This window comes from Mobula birostris, chromosome 1, assembly GCF_030028105.1.
Source record: "Mobula birostris isolate sMobBir1 chromosome 1, sMobBir1.hap1, whole genome shotgun sequence".
In the NCBI taxonomy this organism is placed as follows: domain Eukaryota; kingdom Metazoa; phylum Chordata; class Chondrichthyes; order Myliobatiformes; family Myliobatidae; genus Mobula; species Mobula birostris.
In genome coordinates, this window is record NC_092370.1 from 107,281,560 (window position 1) to 107,304,458 (window position 22,899).

The following is a 22,899-nucleotide window of genomic DNA, read 5'->3' on the forward strand; positions in this document are numbered from 1 at the left end:
AAAAAGATTCTGTCTATCCTATCTATGCCATTCATAATTTTATATACTTCTATCCGTTCTCTCTTCAGCCTGCAGTTTACCAGAAAATAATCCAACTCCTTCTAACTGATACTTTCTAATCCAAGTAGCAACTTGACAAAGCACTTCTGTACCCTTTCCAATGCCTCTACATCCTTCCTGTAATGGGGTGACAATAACTAAACAAAATACTTCAAGTGCAACCTAACCAAAGTTTTATGCAGCTGGACCTGATTCTCATACTCTTCATGATATCCATTTCAAAAGTCTGTGGTAGTATATTAAAGGAGGAAGGATTAACATTAAAAAGAGGAAGAACATACATAAAGGCAGAAAAAAACCTCTGCAGATTGGAAAAGTCTGGTGACAACAGCGCTAGAAAAAAAAGTGGATTCAGTATAACAATATTTCACTGTTATATTCAGAAGATGAATAATAGCAGGCCAGAAAAGCAAGCAGAATATAAAAAATAGCAATGGATGATTAAAAGCTTAGCAAGGGAGGAAGATTATGAAGTACAAGATAAAGTTAGCCACAAAAATATAAGAACAGATTCTAACCGTTTCTCTTGATATTTTAAAATGAAAGAAATCAATGAAGTAAGCACTGGTCCTACAGAAGGTGAGTCTAGAAAACCAGGGCATGGCAGATGAATTAAATAAATATTTTGAACCATTCTTGTCAATAGTGGATACAAGTGATATCTCAGCTGTAAATCAACAGCTGGAAAGGAGGGAAAAATCAGGCAAATTGCAAGTGGTGCTGTAAGAGGTTGAAACTACATGCCAACAAGTCACTGCATCCTGATAGACTTTGTTAGAAACATAGAAAACCTACAGCAATACAATACACAATGCTGTGCTGAACATGTACTTAATTTAGAAATTACCTGGGGTTACCCACAGCCCTCTATTTTCTAAGCTCCATGTACCCATCCAAAAGTCTCTTAAAAGACCCTATTGCATTCGCCTCCACCACCGTCGCCGGCAGCCCATTCCATGCACTCACCACTCTGCGTAAAAAACTTACCTCTGACATCTCCTCTGTACCTACTTCCAATCACCTTAAAACTGTGCCCTCTCGTGTAAGCCATTTCAGCCTTGGGAAAAAGCCTTTGACTATCCACAAGATCAATGCCTCTCAACATCTTATACACCTCTATTAGGTCACCTCTCATTCTCCAGCGCTTCAAGAAGAAAAGTCTGAGTTCACTCATCCTATTCTCATAAGGCATGCTCCCCAATCCAGGCAACATCCTTGTAAATCTCCTCTACAGCCTTTCTGTAGTTTCCACATCCTTCCTGTAGTGAGGTGACCAGAACTGAGTACAGAACTCCAAGTGGGGTCTGACCAGGGTCCTATATAGCTGTAATATTACCTCTCGACTCTTAAACTCAATCCCATGGTTGATGTATGCCTTCTTAACCACATGATCAACCTGTGCAGCAGCTTTGAGTGTCCTATGGACTCGGACCCCAAGATCCCTCTGATCCTCCACACTGCCAAGAGTCTTGCCATTAATACTATATTCTGCCATCATATTGACCTACCAAAATGAACCACCTCACACATCTGGGTTGAACTCCACCTACCACTTCTCAGCCCAGTTTTGCATCCTATCGATGTCCCATTGTAACATCTGACTGCCCTCCATACTATCCACAACACCCCCAACCTTTGTGTCATCAGCAAATTTACTAACCCATCCCTCCACGTCCTCATCCAGGTCATTTATAAACATCACAAAGAGAAGGGGTCCCAGAACAGATCCCTGAGGCACACCACTGGTCACCGATCTCCATGCAGAATATGATCCATCTACAACCACTCTTTGCCTTCTGTGGGCAAGCCAATTTTGGCTCCACAAAGTAAGGTCCCCTTGAATCCCATGCCTTCTTACTTTCTCAATAAGTCTTGCATGAGGTACCTAACCAAAAGCCTTGCGGAAATCCATACACACTACATCTGCTGCTCTACCTTGATCAATGCGTATAGTCACATCCTCAAAAAATTTAATCAGACTCGTAAGGCACGACCTGCCTTTGACAAAGCCATGCCGATTATTCCTAATCATATTATGCCTCTCCAAATGTTCATAATTCCTGCCTCTCGGGATCTTTTCCATCAACTTACCAACCACTGAAATAAGACTCACTGGTCTGTAACTTCCTGGGCTATCTCTACTCCTTTTCTTGAATAAGGGAACAACAACTGCAACCCTTCAGCCCTCCAGCATCTCTCCTGTCCCCATTGATGATGCAAAGATCATTGCCAGAGGATCAGCAATCTCTTCCCTCGCCTCCCACAGTAGCCTGGGATACATCTCATCCGGTCCCGGAGACTTATCCAACTTGATGCTTTCCAAAAGCTCCAGCACATCCTCTTTCTTAATGTCTATATGCTCAAGCTTTTCAGTCTGCTGTAAGTCATCCCTACAATCACCAACATCCTATTTCGTAGTGAATACTGAAGTATTAATTAAGTACTTCTGCTACCTCCTCCGGTTCCGCACAATTTTCCACTGTCACACTTGATTGGTCCTATTATTTCACATCTTATCCTCTTGCTCTTCACATACTTGTCGAATGTCTTGGGGTTTCTTTAATCCTGCTTGCCATGGCCTTCTCATGGCCACTTCTGGCTCTCCTAATTTCATTCTTAAGCTCCTTCCTTCTAGCCTTATAATCTTCTTGATCTCTATCATTACCTAGTTTATTGAACTTTTCATAAACTTTTCTTTTCTTCTTGACCAGATTTTCAACAGCCTTTGTACACCATGGTCTCTGTACACTACCATCCTTTTCCTGTCTCAATGGAACATACCTATGCAAACAGTCACACAGATATCCCTTGAACATTTGCTATATTTCTGCTGTACATTTCCCTGAGAGCATTTGTTCCCAATTTATGCTTCCACATTCCTGCCTGATAGCTTCATATTTCCCCTTACTCCAATTAAATGTTTTCCTAATTTGTCTGCTGAATCCCTCTCCAATGCTCTGGTAAAGGAGACAGAGTTGTGATCACTATCTCCAAAATGCTCTCCCACTGAGAGACCTGATGCCTGACCAGGTTCATTTCTCAAAATCAGATCAAGTACAGCCTCTCCTCTTGTAGGCTTATCTAAACATTGTGTCAGGAACCTTCCTGAACACACCTAACAAACTCCACCCCATCTAAACCCCTTGCTCTCAGGAGATGCCAATCAAAATTTGGGGAATTAAAGTCTCCCATCACGACAACTCTGTTATTATTAGACCTTTCTAGAATCTGTCTCCCTATCTGCTCCTCAATGTCCCTGTTACTATTCGGTGGTCTATAAAAAACAGCCAGTAGAGCTATTGACCCCTTCCTGTTTCTAACTTCCACCCACAGACACTCAGTAGACAATCCCTCCATGACTTCCTCCTTTTCTGCAACCATGACACTATCTCTAATCAGCAGTGCCTGCACCCTCCCTATCCTTTCTGAAACATCTAAAGCCTAGTACTCTTAGTAATCATTCCTGCCCCTGAGCCATCCAAGTCTCTGTAATGGCAACAACATCATAGCTCCAAGTACTGATTCATGCTCTAAGCTCATCTGCTTTTTTGCCTCGGATCTTTAAAAAAAAAATGTGCTTGTTAATTAGTTGATGCATGAATTTCATTTTCCCAAATTCCTCTGACAGTTTAAATTGGTGAAATTTTGAGCATTTACTAAAGCAAGACCCAGGCACTGACGAGCGAAAGATATGTAGAGTATTAGTGTGGGCTAGTGAGTAACATAAGGCTAGAGGAAACTTCTCTAGCTATGTGGAAAGGAAAAAAAAGATTAACTTAAGCTAAAGCTAACATGGGTCTTTGATGGATTGAGATAGCAGAAACTACCTTACAGTATAAGGAAATGAAAGTGAAATGAAACAAGTATTTTGTGAGTGTAGTATCATTGGCTGCAAAGGATACAAGGAGTTCCTCATGACAAAATGATTTTCAAAAGAAACCTACTAAGTAAATTTCCCTCCATACAGACCAAGTCTCCCTCTTCACAGTAATAAATAATCAGCCAAGAGATGACACATTAAACCACATCATATCCTGCAGGGCTTAACCACCAATATTCCATGGCCCAGTAATCTCAAAGCCTTGATGCACATATTTTCTACTTTTCATTGAGTATACGCAATCAGAACCTTGGTGCAAAGTATACTTTGTTTGGATCAGTTTCGCAGTGCTGGTATAAATGATTTGAAGTCTTTGGTTAGCTGTTCCATGTACATGGTCTCTAGCCATATCAGTGAACATAATACAACATGCATATCGATCAAATTGGTATTCAATGGATAGGGCGATGCAATGGTGTTTTTAGAATTTGGGCAACCCTGGCAAGACCAACATTTACTGCCCATCCCAAACTATTCTTGAAGTGGAGATGATGAGCCAACTTCTGGGACCTCTGCAGCAACTTCCACAGTGCTATTCTAATAGAGTTTTAGACCCAGTAATAATTAAGGGCTGGCAATATATTTCTAAGTCAGACTGATGATCAAGATGGAGGAAATCTTGGATGTAGTGAGATTTGCAAGAACCTGCTTTCCTTGTCCTTCTTAGTGGCTTTGCTGCATGCAGCCATATGCTTCTTTTCTTGATGAGCAGCTCCAAAGGAAATTGAATATTGTGCAAAATAATGAGCAAACATCCTTACTTCTGACCATATAATGGAAGAAAAGACATTGAAGAAACAACTAAAGATAATTCAACCCAGGACAATGCACTATAGAAATATTACAATGATGTCCAGTGGTTTCTTTTTACAGGTTATAGTTCCTACACGAGAATGTTTCCTTTTGATTACAACTGACTTCAGTTTTTCCTCGATGCCTTAGTATCATACATGTGCAACTCATACGTCCAAGGCAGTCACTCTCAGCTCATCACTGAAATTTAATTCTTCATTCCACATTTGGCCAAGGCTCTGACGAGATGCAGAACCAGCTGGCCCTTATGAAACCTAAGCCAGGAACCGGTGAAGAGGTTATCAGTGAGCATGTTGTTATGGACAGTGCTTTTATTTTCCTGTTGAATGAGAACAGATTAATTGTGTGGTAATTACCAGATTCATCTCGTCTTGCTTTTAGTGAACAGCACTTAGCTATTTCACATTTTGGGGTAAATGCCGATGTTAAAACTGCACCAGAATACTTGGCTAGAGATGCATGTGTTTGTAAAACACAGTTCTCACTACTACAGCTGGGATGTTATCTGGTACCATAACCTTTGTGGCATCCAATGGTCTCAGCTGCTTCTCAATATCACTTAGAGTTGGGTTCCCAACCTGCGGTCTGTGTACCCCTTGCTTAATGGTATTGGTCTATGGCATAAAAAAAGGTTGGGAGACCCTAACTTAGAATGAAACAAATTAGGTACAGACCCTCTTCTTTGATGGTAGAGATCAGAGTTAGAAACGACAATGGATCCTCTATTTGGCACTTCAAGCTAAACATGGTTGTGAATGATCCTGCCTTTTTTAACCACTCACAATGCTGAGTTCAACTACAGTAGGAATGTCCTTAGTACCTCCTACTCCTGTTAGCTGTTTCACTGCCACTACCATTCACACCCAGATGTGCAAGCCTGCAAAGTTCCAATCTGATCCATTGGTTGTGAGATCACTTAGCGCTTTCACTTGCACATCATTTAGCACATGTGCAGCCAAGGATTAAGTCTTCACTAGATTGGGTCCTCATCACTTTTAAAGATACATGGTGCTGGTCTTTGCTTGCTTCCTCTACACTTCTCACTGAACTGAGGTTGATTCCCATGGTTGGTAGTAATGATATAGTTCAGGAAATGCTGAGCTGCTGCTGTTAATGCTCCACAACAATTTCGGAGATCTATAGCACTAATCTAGTGAGTTAACATTTCAAGCCAAAGAAGATCCATCATAGTTCATTAATGAAGAATTCCCCATGAAACTCCATTTAAAGATACATAATATACAAAAGATGAAGTCTCAGCAGGTGAACCAATGCATTTTATTTTTGTCATGTCAAATGAATCTGATTAATGCAGTGTGACATTTTCATACACAAACAGTCATTTCTCACCAACACTCTCTCAATCTCAATCCTATTGCTTTCAACAACGGGACTCCGACTGAAAATGCAACATGGAACCAATGTTTCACCTCAGCACCGCCCCCCCCATCCCCTCATGTTTCACCACCTTTTGTTGGAGTCCTCACTTTGAGGTGGCCATGATGTATTGCGAGTGCATAACAAGCCAAGGAATTCTTCATAGAAAAGACCAAACACAATCATTGCCAGAACTACAAGATAGTCATGGCATGAATTTTAAGTATTTCATAATGGTGTGTTCTGCTGCAGTGAAGCTTCACTTTTAGGGAAAAATAAAAGTTGATACCTAGATACCATCAAGGTGTAACGAGAGCATATTCAAGTGACCCATATGATATCAGTCACCATTCTGGGAGAGAGGTGGCAGATTTTGTAGTAGTAACAACAACTAGCACACCAGAACAACATCTCTGTGTAAGTTCTGAACATGCAGTACTTAATTTCTCATGAAAGAAATAATCAGCTGACTTTGCCTCGTACTCTGGTGATACTGTGGAGGGGTTTAAACTAGTGTTCCAAGAGGTTGTTCTGGAGTTATTTAATTATGTGGATGGCAGGCACCAATTAAAATGGAATTGTCTTCAAACAAAACTCTTTATAATTTAACTTCCACCGATACTCAAAGACCATTGGAACCAGTCATTGGGTATAGGGCATTCTGATTCCACATTATTGTAATTATACAGGTGAACAGATGAATGTTCATGTTTCCTGGCCTTCATTGAACCTGTCATGTTAAGAATAGGGAAGATGCTAGGTGGCCATCTCCTGTATTAACACATTGTTAAAGATATATCCCTGCTACTTAATACATCGTTCAGAACATGTCTGCTTTGTTACTTAATAATCAGGCAGTCAGTATATTCACAGTGTTATCCCACAATACAAACAAAAGAGGTAGATTTTGTGTGTATGGCTTTTTGTGCTCAGAGGCCCTTGGAACAGCACATATATGAATAGTCAAAGGGGTTCTGCCAGATGAAATGCGCTACCATTATGACTATGTAATTTTGCAAAAATTACTTGCAAAATGTCAGTTAAGGAAGCTGAAGAACTTTGGCATGTCCCTTTGGCCCACACTATTTTTTTTCAAATCAATGCATCATTAAAAGTATCTTATCCAGGTGCATCATGGCTTGATATGCATCCGCCAGAGACTGCAAGAAACTGCAGAGTTGTGAACAAGTCTCAACCATCATGGAAACGAGCCTTCCATTCCTAGACCCCATCTATACTTCTTGCTACCTCAATAAAGCAGCTAACATATTCAAAGACTCCAACCCACCTAACACATTCTCTCTTCTTCCATTAGACAGGAGATACAAAAGCACATACCACCAGGCTCAGGAACAGCTTCTATCTAGCTACTATAAAACTATTTAACGTTCCCCTAGTATGATAAGATGGATTTTAACTTCAGATTCTACCTTGTTACGGCCTTGTACACCTTATTGTTTCTTTCATTGCACTTTCTCTATAACGGTAACACTCAATGCACTTTGTAATGGAATAATCTGTTTGGATGGCATGTATATGTGACAATAATAAACAATTTATCACTTCATAAAAGAATGGGGCAGTTTAACACTGGCATCAAGCTCTAGCCCAACATCTGTGGCAGCCTCAGAATAGGTAACAAGTGCAGTTACCAGGACTAGAGGATGTGAGATACAGAGAGAGGCTGGCTAGGCTAGGTCTATTTCTTGGAATATAGGAAAATGATGGTGACCTAATAGAAGTGCTTAAAATTAGGAATGGTATCAATAGAGCTTTTTCCCAGGGTAGGGGAGTCCAAAGGTGGGAGCCATAGATTTAGGTCGAGAGGGAAAAGATTTAAAAATGACAGAGGGGCAATTTTTTCATGCAGAAGGTGATGACTATATGGAAAGAGTTGCTAGAAAAGGTGGTTGAGACAGGTGCAGCTTTAAGAAGCATTTTGATAGGTACATAGAGGAGCAGGCTGAGAGGGATATGGGCTAAACAAGGGAAATTAGAAGTAGCTGGATGGGCATGGTGGTTGGCATGGATCTGTTGGGTCAAAGGACCTGTACCTGTTACGTATTGGTCTATGAGTCTATGTAAAACAACATTACTATCTGCTTTTAATAGGTCATTCCAAATGAGCATCTAGACTAATTACAGTCACAATAATTGTTATCAATAGTGTTTAGTTCAAGCTTTCCATGATAATCTCAATACTGACTTATTGAAGTAGCTAACAGTAAGGAAACAAAAATAGAATGTCACCACTACAAAAAATATTTAAAATATATTTCATACACTTTCAAATGATATTGAGGGTAAAATAATTTCTATATTTTTCACAAAACTGAAGGGTCAGAGCAGGGAAAGGCCATTTTATTCAATGGCCTGTGCACAATTTTGATTATTATAAACTGTTTTCCCAAATGTATTTATTTTCTGAGAGAAGAAGCCAGGGTTTTACTTTCAGCTCCTATATATCCCTCAGGACACTGAATAAGCAGAGTGATAGAGGATACTATACAGGAACCCATGAGAAATGATTAAAATCTCTTCAGTGAACTAAGCTAGTGATTCATGAGCAACAATGTGACATAGAAACTATGAATGTAAGTCAGCATAACATCACATATGTTAACCAAGTGGGTTAAAAACTAAATGTAACATTAATTAGTTAATGACGGAAAGGAAAAAGGGATGAATTTCAAATGAATAGTACTCCCCTGTGGGTCTTGTTCAGCTTGAGGCAATGCAAGTTCTAATGGCTCTTTTGAGATGTGGTTTTATATTGATGCTTGTTCAGGGGCATAATCCCAATCTATGTCATGCTTAAGGGTTGGTATTCAATGATGCTTCAACATTCTGCGTCACCAATTCTTCAAGAACAGCAAGGAAGAAAAATCAACCTTGTAACTAATATCTCTAGTTTTACAAAAATGCATTTTGCTTTGCTGGAAGAATTCTGAAAAATCAGCACGAGTAAAACCGCATGGAAAAAGGCCCTCTGGCCCAACTGCCCAACTCATCCATGCGTATCAAGATGCCCATCTAATTTAGTCCATTTGGCCCACATTTGTAACGTATCTTTTATCCTTTGGGACATATCTTTTAAATATTGACACTCACAACATGCTGGAGGAACTCAGCAGGTCAGGAACCTTCGTCAGGTTCCAGCCCGAAACATTGACTGATCATTTCCACGGATGCTGCCCGACCTGCTGAGTTCCTCCAGCATGTTGTGAGTGTTGCTTTGACCCCAGCATCTGCAGAGTATTTTGTGTTTTAAATATTGATATTGTACAAGGAAGTAAGTCTTAGTCTGCCCTTCTTCTCCCTGTAACAGACCCCTGAGTCCTGCCAAGATTCTTGTAGATCTTCTTTATGCACTTTCTATTTACTAACATCCTTCCTATGAAAGGGTAACCAAAGCTATACATAATACCCATTTGTGATCTCACCAACATCTTGTACAACTGCAACATTACTTCCCAACTTCTAAACTCAGTATCCTCACTGATGAAAAGCGGCAGGTCAGATACTTCCTTCACCACCTTGTCTACCTGTGACATGCCTGAAGACCATTCTTTTCTTGTCTTTCAGTGGAGAAAGATTTTAAGAATATCCTAATCATCATGATCAGACAAGCTACACGTTTTACATGTGGAAAAAGAAATCACATTTGATAAAGGTAACAGATGAAGTGAAGGGAGTTTGCAAACAATCATTGCATAGCTGCGCATTCAATAATTATCTGTCACATGATTGCACAAAAGCTTCAGAAAGGTTTTAAAAGAAACAAAGCTTTTGGTAATTACAATATGATGTGAGATTGTACCCATGTACCACATCAACTTAATACATTAGACACCTCCTACATTATGCGCCTCACTATAAATATATCTTATACCAACAAACATCAGATTGCTCTGATCGTCTTTTTAAGTCTCAGCAAAGAGCTCAAAACCAAAGCCAAATGTGTATCATCAACTATTAACTGCTCTTTCTCACAAGGGCAGGGTCAGTACGAGTGTCACTCTCATGAACTTACACCACTCTTAAAAAGAGGGACTGTGAAAATTTGTAAAAAGCAATACAACATGAGGAACAAATTCACGTTTTAAAAATTATTAATGTTTGTCCTTTTGTTATATATGTCATGCTTAAGGGTTGGTATTCAATGTTTGCCCTTTCTAATTTGTAGCATTGCGTACGCCTGTCAGGCATCATGTTGCAGCTGTGCAGAACATTGGTGAGACTGCATATGGAGCTTTGAGTGCAATTCTGGTCACCATGGATGCTAGTGCGCTGGAGTGGGTGCAAAAAAGATTCATATGCATGTTTCCTGGACTGGTCAGCTTAAGTTATAAGAAGAAATTGGATAGGCAGTGACTACTTTTCCTAGAATGGAAGCAGCTTAGGGGTAACCCTACAGAGATTTATATAATTGCAAGAGGCATAGATAGCATTGATAGTCACACGTTTTTTTCTCCAGTATATGCAAGTTTAAAACTGGAGAGCACAACTTTAAAGTCAAAAGATTTAAAGTGGCTCTCAGAGGTAACTTTTTCCCATTCAGAAAATGGTGGGTATGTGGATGCAATTGCCAGAGGAGGTGGTAAAGGTAAATAAAATTATAATTAAAACAACACTTCAACAAGTACATGGATAGGAAGGGATTAGGGGCATAAGGCCATATGCAGGCAAAAAGGGATTAACATAGACAGGCATCTTTATGAGTATCTGGAATTCACTGTCTCAGAGAAAGTGGTGGAAACAGAGTTGCTGACAACAATTATGTTGTGTCTAGATGAGTACAGAAACTACCCAAAGCCTAGAATGCTATGGACAAAACTGGAAATGATTGCCCATTAAACAGTGTGGATCTGGTGGGCCAAATCTTTATGACTCTTGATGAAATGCAATGCTCATTTTGGGATTGAAACTCAGACGTCCCTTACATCGATCATTTCAACACAATTGGTCATTTTACCTGATTTCACAGCACTCCTTGCATTTGTGACTCCAGTTCTGATGGGAACAGAACTGCTTTTTGCAAGTTTGTTGGCAGATACACAATACAACACTCCCCCAATACATCGCATGCCTTTTGTTTTCCATCTCTGCTGAAGGAACCTGTAACTACTGCTCAGTCTGGCTCGGTTCAGCAGGAGTGACCTGCAAGAAAAGAAAGAAGAGAACCTCATCAAATCAGAAAATAGGACGAGACTCTGGTGAAAAGCTAGTTTCTGCTAAAATTACCTCCAGTAGTTTCAAATTTATGCTTTATTTATTTGATTACTTATGGGTCTTTAATCCTTTTTCATTGACTGTCATCATAAAAGATATAAATAGAAAGCAAATACATTTGATTTCTAATTTATATCAGGTTCCAATGAAAGGGCATTGACATGCAACATTAACTCTGTTTCTATTTCTACAAATGCACCCTGAGCATTTCCATCATTGACTATTTCTAGTTTAAAGTTTTAGTAGTTGCACTTCTTGGGGTTTTAGGCTATTATTTTAGTGCTGTATAATTACTTTTCTGATGATTTATGTGCAATTCTCAACAATTATGAAGACAAACCAACCACCGCTATTCGTGTCATTCTTGGGATGATACTAGTCCTGAGCAATACTCCTTTTGTTACGTAACCGGCAACAATGAATATCAATCGAGTCAGGTTATATAAGAACAACCAAACATTTATTAAACATGGATAAACAATAAAAAACAAACAAAAACCTTAACCGGGAGTTAACCGCTATGCAGCTGTTCAACAAATTGTCACTCGGTACTGATTCTTAAAGCGATAAATGTGAAAACAGTTCTTAAAGCGGTAAAGTCAAAATACAGTTCTTAAAATGGTAAATTTGAAAGTCCAACAGATTTAAACATTCAATTGGGAAAGACTTCTCTTCAGAAGGATTCCTTCATAGACGCGACTTTCCTGCTGGTTTTGTCCAAAGGATTCATGAGGAAGGAAATAAACGGCTTAAAACAACTGACCTTAATTTCTTCTAGAAAGCAAACCTTGCATGAACTTCCTTGCTCTTTCGGCAGGAGTTATCTTTGATGCAGGTCGCTACTTCTTCAACGAAGACTCAATAAGGTCAATCCTTTGTTAAACTGCCAAACGATACCAACTTCTCTTAATCCTTCATGTCCTGTACTTTGATAAAGTCTTCACTCTCCAATACTACTGAAAAAGTACATCAACAAATCTAGCAGAAATTGCCAGTCCAGTACTATTGTACCTTGCAACAGAACGTAACACTCCGTTTTAAAAATGAAACTGCGTCATAAAACAAATAGACAACGAAACAGAGACAGTGATGAATGTTCTAGCTGGAAGACTAACTGCGTCACCAGAGGTCTTCCCTTTTATACCCGTGGTGAACATGTCATTACGTGATCTCACCTCGGCGGGAAAATTACAACAGGTGACCTCCAAAAGACCATTACATCATTCTCACAAGAAAGGCACAAGATCTCCTTGAGGTATGTAACACTCATTGTTAAAGGGGAACTTGGACTACCTCGTCAAAAGGTGACCATTGGATAGCACTCCCACGGCAATATGGATTGAATTGGCAATGAACTACGATGCTCACAGCAGCGACACCAACTGCAGCAAAAGGGCAGGGCAGCTCTATTTTGAGCGGTCACATTCTGCTAATCACCATCAGCATATGCAGGATTGGGACAGGTCAAACTGCGACCCATCAGTAAGAGATATTTAAGTCTTATTGTAATGAAGTACTTCGAAACAGCCTATTCCCAGATTCCACACTTGGACTAATAAGAGATGGGAAAGGAGGAAAATGGGGAAAAGAGTGGAGGACTACTCTGGGATTTCTGAAGCAAATGTTTTGGGTCGAGTGTTTACTGTTTCTCCACGAAGTGGTGACCTCTACTATTTGAGACGACTTCTTCATCACATAAAGGGGCCAGTATCTTTCGAATCATTTGAAAACACATGATATCCTTCCATCATTCAAAGACGTCTGCAGAGAGAGAGGGTTGTTGGCAAGCTGATGATCATTGGTAGCAAACTATGAAAGAGGCAGAGAGAACAAAAATGCCCACAGCAATGAGAGATTTGTTTGTCGTCTTGCTAACAAACACTGAAATCAACAATCCACAACAATTACGGAACCGGTTCAAGAATGCAATGTCTGAAGATTTCTTACCAATGAAGAGAACTATCAATGATCCTAATATCATGATCAATGAGAGGCATCATGGACAAGCTCTTCTGTATTTCCAAGAGAAACTTGAGAACTTGGGCAAAACACTTGAAGAATATAACTTGCGGACACCAAGAAACGGTACAATTACTCAAAGTGCTGGCAATCTGGAATTTTTGCATGAACTGCAATACAACACAGACAAACAGCAGGAATTTGTTTCACAGAAGGAGCCCCTATTGAATAATGAGCAAAGAGAAGTATATGAATATGTGTGCGACTCTTGGAAAGGAATCCCTTTTCAATGATTTTCATTGATGCACCAGGAGGAATGAGGATATTTATCATCAACTTGATCCTCGCTGAAATTAGGGGAGATGGAGGTGCTGCTATTGCTGTAGCATCATCCAGTATTGTAGCAACATTGATGCCTGGTTGTAGGATAGCGCATTCAAGATTCAAGATGCCCCCCAAGGTCAATGAGGATGCACTTTGTAACATCGATAAAAACACTGATACTGCAAATTTACTCCGAAATGCGAGGCTTATTGTCTGGGATGAGTGCCCCATGATTAGGAGGGAGAGCTTCGAAGCCGTGGACTGGGCTCTTCATTATGTATGAGGCAAGAATGAGGCCTTCGGGAGTATTTTAACCATTTGCTGTGACAATTTCCGTCAGCTTCTAGCAGTTGTGAAACGAGGAGGAAATGATGCTGATATGGAGAATTCATGCATAAAAAATCCTACTTATGGAGAAGCATCATCAAGTTTCAATTGAAGAGAAACATGCCATTGAGTGAGGGAGAAGAACGATATTCTGAGTTCTTAATGGATGTTGGAGAAGACAAGATTGAGAAAAATGAAAACTATGAAATCGAATTACCTGAAGATATGATTTTGCCAGCAAAAACTATGGAAGAATGTATTGATTTCATCTACCCGACATTCGACAATCCAGCAGAACTGTTCTCCAGGAATTCTATTTTGGTTCCTCTCAATGAAATAATGCGAAAAAACATTAGTCGCTTCTCTGGAAGCATGAAAGAATACTGTTCCTTCAGTGCCGTAAGTTAAGGAGCTAAAGCCACTCATTTTCCAACAGAATTCCTTGATTCAGTCGAACTCTCTGGATTGTCACCACATAAACTGGAATTGAAGAGGGGATCTCCCATCATTTCATTGAGGAACTTGGATCCACCAAGGCTTTGCAATGGAACACGAATGATGGTGGAAGAACTGCACGACAGTCTCATCATAGCCAAGATAAACATTGTTGCGTTCAAAAATGACATTGTCATGATCCCAAGAATTACTATCAGTTTATCAAAAGGGGAAGATGTCCCTCTTCAGCGGAGCCAGTTCCTGATACAGTCATGCTTTGCTATGACTATACATGAGGCACAAGGCCAAACCATGGAGAATGTGTTGACTTATCTGAAGAAACCAGTATTCCAGCATGGTCAGCTGTATGTGGCTTTAAGCTGGGGAAAAAGAAATGAAGACGTTACAGTATTCTTGAAGGGTGGCAGATCAACCAGAAATGTTGTCATCAAAAGTGTCCTTCGATAAACGAGGAGCTATATTTGTTTTGCTATGCGTCTTTCTTCTTTAATAAACTGAGTTTTTCTTCTTTAATTTCCAAAGCAAAGCGATAGCAAGAGCATTCAGGGAAATATAATGTTCATTCTGGTCACATCAGTCTGCACTATTTTTCTCTCAAAGGGTGCCCCAACGGGTCACCCCATTGTCTAGTACCATTTAAATCCTTGGCTTCTCCACAACTCAGTAGTCTACATCTTTTTACCTATATACAACCAGTTACCATATTCAATTATGCCAAGCCACCTTCTCCTCCCCACCATCCCCAAACAGCGCAGACAATGTTCACTTAAGCTCTCCTCATCCAGTGTAATCCCTGCCAGCCATGCTGCCTGGAGTGGTAATGAGGAATCCAGGTAAGTTCATCCACTCAATTAGCCATCCTTCAACTAGGCCTAGGGAAAGGAAGACCTGGTGGCATATTTGAATGCAATAAAGTGCAATTCCTGGTAAACTAACTAAATTTTGACAGTGTGGGATAATCAGGAATTTCATTTTCTGCCGCATCAATGCCATTGCAGTGCATCCTTTAGCTTGCACTAGATCGGTGAGAAGTTGCTTGGGAGAAGTCAGAAGAACAACTTTTTCTAAAGTATCTTTAATTTTAAGGTTAGTAGTATATTTTCAATTGTATTAATCAATTGTAGAGTGATGACATTGTGTACTAGTCAACCATGACAGTCAATGTACTAAACATAAAACAGCAAAACTTACACAAACAACTAACAAATCTCTTGGAGGAACTCAGTGGGTCAAGCAGTGTCAGTGGGGGAGATGAGCTATCAAAATTTTGGATCGAAATCCCACATTATTCTAACACTGAAGAGGATGTCAAGAAAATTCCCTAGAGGTGCAGGGCACAAATGCAATTCCAAGAAAAAGATATTGACTGATATGAATGAAAAGTGGAACTGAGAAGAAACAATGGCTCCAGTAACAAGAAACCTTAAACACAAAATAATCTGCAGATGCTGGGGTCAAAGTCTCAGTGCTGACGAAGAGTTCTGGCCCGAAACATCAACCGGTCTTTTTCCACGGATGCTGCCCGACCTGCTGAGTTCCTCCAGCGCGAACAAGAAACCTTTAATCCCGAATAAATTAGAGCTACAACTAATCTCATGTAAGGGAATAAACCAATATAAATTGATACAGTTATAAACAGAATCAACTAGAAAATTCATTTGCAAGGTAGGAATATGCAACAGTTCTTAGGCAGCATTCAGTAAAGACTCAATCAGATAGTAAACTGAGCACCTTAACCGTAGAGAAAAATATAGTTAGTAGTTCGGTTAGTTGAAGGCAAAAGGTTAGTGTTGTCCTTTAAGGTAACAAACTTTGATCAGTGTTTCTCATCAGTGTCAAACGTTTGCATGTTTAAGCCTCAACCTAGAGGCAGAGGACTATTCAGGATTAAAGTTCATTGTAATCTTAAGGGAGTAGAACTCCGTCAAGGTACCATCTGTCACATGAGATATTAAATTGAGTGCACTTCCACTTGTAAAGATCTCAACCAGAAGTTTTGGCTAAGATTTAAACCATGGGTGCCACTGCAGCATAGCAGTTAGCATGACACTATTACAGCTCAGGGCATGGAAGTTCAGTTCTCAATCCCAGCGTCCTCTGAGGCGCTTGTAGTCCTTCCTGTGGAATGTGTGCATGTCCCCCGGTTTCCTCCCACAGTCCAAAGATGTACCAGTTAAGCTAACTGATCGTTGTAAATTGTCCCGTATTTAGGTGAAGGTCAAATTGGGGTTATCGGAAGTTGCTGGGCAGTGCAGCTTAAAGGACCGGAGGAGCGTGTTCCATGCTGTATCTCTAAATAAATTAAAAATAAACCTCAACCAATATCATCAAACAAGTACTTTATTATTTTGAAGGCACCGTCAGCATGTCTCCACTGGAACAGAAGATTTGAAAATCAATTCATATGTGATTGGTTGACTCATGGTTGAATTACATGCAACTACTTACTATCTAGGTGGGCAGTCAGTACTCGTGAATGCCCACTATGTCAACATCTCCACATGAAAATTAGTAAAGAATATAATTGTGTTTGGCCTGCGATTAAACACAACTTTTTTGAGGAACTAACGTGCAGAAGATATTATGTACATATGGAACCTATTATGGCACTTAATGAAGCTGACAACAGATCATTTTGAAAGAAATATTCAATACAAAAGCATAAAATTTATATGGGATGGTCCAAATGAAGCTATGTGGGAAATTGTCTGAGATGACATTAATATCAAAGAATGAAGTAGCTGAGGATCCAATTCTAGCATATGACAGATTGATGGAGCACGTCAAGGAAATTCCATAGGTGTTCACAGCAGGGCGGAAATGCCATTCCAAGAAAAAAATATTGACTGCTCTCGATAGAAAGTGGAACTGAGAGGGAACAAAATATATTATTCACGCATTAATGCAACTAATGTATGACGTGTATCACCTCCTGTACTACATATTAACAAATTTCTAACGTAGTTTGACAAGAAAGCATAATGGATTATTCAGGTAGTAAAATAATTCTGCTAGTTTGCATATTAAGAAGTAAATAGCTAGAGATGGTTGCAATGAGAAATCCAATTAAGTGACACTGGTGGTTTTGCATATGCCAAGGTTTAAAAATACAATAATGCAATAAACAAACATCTCATAATCAAACTGATAATCAATATAAGAAAACAAAAGAAATAGGTTTGGTAAGCAGCCAGCACAATCAAAGACCCCACCCACCCTGTACTATAACACTTTGTTCTGCATTCTGTTATTGTTTTTCCTTCTAATATTGTAAAGCAAAGCACTGATTTAATTAAATTATCTGTGTGGATAGCATGCAAAACAAAGTTTTCCGCTGTTATTATTGTCACATGTACCAAGTTACAATGTATTTTCAATTGTGTAGCTTTGAAAAAAAAATGATCTGTAACTATACTGTAACTAGGTAGGCCAAAAGATCAAATTTACTCAGGAGTCTTAATGTACATCACAATTTTGAATTAATCACACCTACTTAGAATAACAGTCAATATCCTCAAATTTAAGAATGCACAATATTAAACCCTGGTCAACAGTATGTTAATCCCTCGTTATATATGAGGTACACTTCAAGAAGGCAACTGCTGTTTCTTATGACATGGCCCAGGAGGGGCAAGCATGGTCAAATCTTCATCAGCCATCTTGTCCACACCTGTTCTAACATGGATAGCTCTGAGTTGGCATCATCTGATAGAGTCCTTGAAGCATGCAAACCTCCACACAACATCAATGTGTTGATCCAGGTCATGGACGAAGAAGACAGTATCTGTCTTCAAAGATCCCCACCATCTGGCCATGCCATCTTCTCACTGCTACTATCAAACAGGAGGTACAAAAGCCTGAAGTCCCATACTACCAGGTCAAGAACCACTACTTATCTTCAATCATTCCATTCTGAAAACAATCTGCACAACCCTAATCACTGAGTCCAGCAACACCTTGACTGCTTTGCACTATGATGGACCTTTTTTTTTTGTACTGATTGTGTTCCCTCTTGTACTTGTTATTATGACAATGACTTCAACTTTGACTATCCCAAATTCCCTTTTAAAAACCTTTAGAGTTACGGTCTATCATACCTTTACAGAGAAATACAGAATATTAAATTATCATGGTCAACAAACATCTCTGATGCTGATTTGCACTCCTAAATGGTTAATTATTGGTTGATGGTGAAAATGATAGTCATGTTGGTCTCAATCATTCCTTTCAAATATCCTTTTTCTGCAGAAAGAACAAATCTACTCGATCTTTTATTTGAAACTTGTTCAGCTTAAAACTGTATATCTTGAGCTGACAAATCCATCTGAAAATCATAACAATTAATAGTCTAAATAAAGCAAAATTCCCTGTACTGGATAAGATTATAGTGAGCATTGGGAGATTTACGTTAGCTCAATGTCTTCAAGGTAAGCATGCTGTACACCATCTTGACAACAATGCAAGGATGGGGGCAGGCATTTCAACAGTTCAACTTTTATTTAAGCCAATGTCAAAATACTCAAATAAGTTGTTGCCTTAACTTGAGGAATAAAATTTTTTCAGCAAACCTTTCATAAAAAAAAGATAGAGGTTAGAACTAATGAAATAATAAGGGCAAGGACTTAGAGGCACCAACCCTCAATGCAGAGGGACCTATAATTTCCCTTTCAAGATATGAGCTGTGCAGTCTAAAAGGTATAGTTAGCAAGACATGCTTCTGTGGGGGATTTCATTAAATGACAAAAAGGAAAGGTATTAAGTGCATATAATGAAGGCAGGAGTGCGTATACTGCCTTAAGACACTTCTCTTCGTGTGGTGTAATGGGTGGCATGAACTCTAACTTCAAATCCATTTCTAATTCATTTGAAAGACTGCAGCAAATTATCTGCCTTCAATGTGAAAGCACCAAACCAATTTCCTCAGAATAGAAGTGACAATACTGTAGAATTTATCACCATAACCTTGACTTAGAGGTTGTGTGGATGCTGAAACCCTACACAAAGAGCATTGAATAAGGGTCGGCGACAATAAATACAAGGGGAGACGGGGTAAAAATGATTTTAAAAATCTGGTAGAAGAAAAAATTGTCCAAGACCAACATGTATGTATCACTTTGTAGTTTACAGTCAATAGCTGTCAAAGTGTATAAAAAGATTTCAATTCATTTTTGTACTGGAATCATTAATTGCACAAATAACCTTTAGTGCTTTTTGACAATTTAGGCCTTGTGATTACGTTTTTTTCTCCTGGTGGCTGCATTGCAACTAAAACAACAGCGGAAGATATCTAAATAACAAAGTAACCATTACGTTGCAATTAAAGATTAATTTAAAGATTTCCTTTTGTCCTCATATTAAATATTTTCTATCAACCATGCTACAAGGAGATATAAAACAGTATTGAGTGCAGTAAAAGAATAGCAGTTGAGAAACTGTACAAGTTAAAAAAACAAACTACATACAAAAGTATTTACACAATTTTTTTTTCCCATTTAGCACAAATATTCATCCTAACCTGTTCCTTGATGTTCTTATAAATGATAATACAAGCAAGAGTAAACCATTCATCGAGGTTATGGTTCAGCCGTACCACAGCTTTATTTAACTCCTTCTGTTCCAAATCCTATGATCCCCTTAAACAACAATTTGGCAACGATTTTAGACAGCACAATGACAAAGATGAATTAAATCCCAACCTCCGTGCTGTCAGTGGGTTTTCTCTGGGTGCGCCACAAGCTAAACACATGCACATCAATAGATTAACTGACCGATGTAACATGCATCACAATAATTTACATTCAGGTAAAGCAAATGAAACCTTTGGTTTCCTTGGGCTGCATAAATCTAAGGAATACATACTTCAGTCCCGCCAAATCTGTGAGATTGAGAGGCTCTCCCACCTCAAACCCCGGTTTGTGCGGATACTGTATAATTTGCTACCCTATTACAACTCGGTGCCAAGAAATAACAGACAGCACACTGTACACGATTAAAGGAATTATACTTATGAATGTTAACTTAACTAAAGGAAAGAAAAGAAAGAAAAAAAAACAAAAAGGGCCCATTATAGTTAAACAACCAAATGTGCACAATTTGGAGCTCAACTCTACCAAAAGTCATATTCACCAATCCTCACTAGACCTCTGCACCTTGCTCCATCGAATCACAGTTCCCCACCGAGTCAAATCCTACGACTGGTTCTCTCCAGCGTCAGAAATTCTTTCTTTTATCTCCCGCTGAACAAAGACCACCAGCTCACACTGGTGGCAGACACAAAAAAAAACGCTCACCTGATTGGATAGCTCATATTCCAAAGCACTCATCATTTCTAACCATAATCTACACACTGCTTCTACAGAAAGACCAGTACGTTAGCAGTGAAACCTTTTCCAGGGTGTTACACAAACAACAAACAGGGGCAGCTATTGTTACCTTTATATCAAGTAGTTTTAGTATAAAGATATGGAATTAGCTTAGCTGTCCCTCCACCTGCATACAGGCAGAGGCTAAGATCCAGGGATTATAACAACAAAGAGATGGTCGTGGGAGGCAGAGGAGCAGCTGGGGATTGCTCCGAGTCGGGTTCATCAAGAGCTCATCTGTGGATCTGAATACACCACGGTTGTCAAAGATTTTATTAGAACAGTTGTAGGCAAGTGTGTCCCCACAAAATCATTCAAAATCATCCCCAACCAGAAGTCCTGGATGAACCATGAGATCCACAATCTGCTAAGGGTCAGATCAGAGGCGCTTAAGCCTGGTGACCAAAAAAGTTACAAAAGGTCCAGGTAAGATCTCCAGAAAGCCATCTCACAGCCAAAGTGGCAATTCCAGGCTTATCTTGAATCAACGAAGAAATCTCGACTGTTGTGACAAGGCTTGAATGATATCACCTCTTATAATCAGGCTTCGCTTCTAAATGAGCAATACCTTCTATGCTCGCTTTGACCACCAAAACATAAAGGAACTATCATGAACTTCCATAGCCCTTGTGATTCTGTGACTTTAGTCTCTGAGGCTAACATGCAAGCAGCCTTCAAGGGGGTGAACCCACAAAAAGCATCCGGCCCAGACAGAGTATCTGGCCAAGTACTAAAAACCTGTGCTGATCAACTGGCTGGAGGGTTCACTGAGATCTTCATCCTCTCACTTCAGTAATATGAGGTACCCACCTACTTCAAAAAGGCTTCAATTATACCGGTGCCTAAAAAGAACGTGGTAACTTGCCTCAATGTCTATTGTCCAGCAGCATTTACAACCACCATACTGAAGTGCTTTGAGAGGTTGGTAATAAAATATATCAACTGCCGCCTGAGAGGTGACTTGGATCTGTTCCAAATTGCTTATTGGCACAACAGGTCCACAACAGATGCCATTTCATTGGCTCTTAACTCAACCCTGGACCATCTGGACACCACAGGTGCATACATCAGAAAACTCTTTATTGTCTACAACTCACCATTCAACAGCATCATCGCCTCAAAAAAATCAAAAAACTTCAAGACCTTGGCCTCAATACCACCTTGTGCAATTGGATCCTCGATTTCTTCACTTGCAGACCCAAGTCAGTTCGGATTGGCAACAACATCTTCTCCACAATCTTCATCAGCACAGGTGCACCACAAGGCTGTGTGCTTAGCCCCCTGCTCTATTCGCTTTATAGTTATGATTGCGTGGCTACGCACAGCTCTAGTGCCATGTGCAAGCTTGCTGATGATATCACTATCACGGGCTGAATCAAAGGTGGAGACAAGTCAGCATATAGGAGGTTGTTTGAAAATCTAGCTGAGTGGTGTCAAAACAACAACCTCTCACTCAATGTCAGCAAGACCAAGCAGCTGATTATTGACTTTAGATGGAAGAAACTGTATGTCCCTGAGTCAGTCCTCGTCAGATGATCAGAGGTAGAGAGAGCCAGCAGCTTTTAAATCCTTAGTGTTATTATTTCAGAGGACCTGGGATGAAGAAAGCATGGCAGTGCCTCTACTTCCTTTGCAGTTTGCAAAGATTTGGCATGACATCTAAAACTTTGATGAACTTCTAGAGATGTGTAGTGGAGAGTATATTGACTGGCTGCATCACTGCCTGCTATGGAAACACCACTGCTGTTGAACGGAGAATCCTAGAAAAATTAGTGGATACAGTCAAGTCCATCATGGATAAACTCCTCTCCACAATTGAGTACATCTACACAGAACGTTGTCAAAGGAAAGCAGCATCCATCATCAGCAACACCCCACCACCCAGATCAGCGCATCTGTAGTTGTGAACTTCCCATGATTCAGATCACTGGGGACCCGAGTCACCCAAACCATAAACTGTTCCAGCTGCTAACATCCTGGAAATGGTATCGCAACATAAAAGCCAGGACCAACATGCTCCAGAACAGCTTCTTCCACCTGGCCATCAGACTGACTAATTCACGCTGATACAATTGTATTTCTATGTTATATTGACTGTCCAGTTGTATA

General features: G+C 39.7%; 1 protein-coding gene across 5 annotated transcripts in view; it reads right to left on the reverse strand.

Annotated features, from left to right (window-relative positions):
- zc3h3 (zinc finger CCCH-type containing 3) overlaps positions 1 to 22,899 on the reverse strand; it is a 292,758-nt gene that overhangs the window by 133,835 nt on the left and 136,024 nt on the right. For all 5 annotated transcript variants that reach the window (XR_011886238.1, XM_072259794.1, XM_072259780.1 and 2 more), the window contains exon 5: positions 11,106 to 11,290. Coding sequence is in view for 4 of the 5 variants with exons in the window: in XM_072259794.1 (XP_072115895.1) it covers positions 11,106 to 11,290 (185 nt within the window). In the remaining variant the exon portion in view is untranslated. The remainder of the gene's footprint in view (positions 1 to 11,105; positions 11,291 to 22,899) is intronic.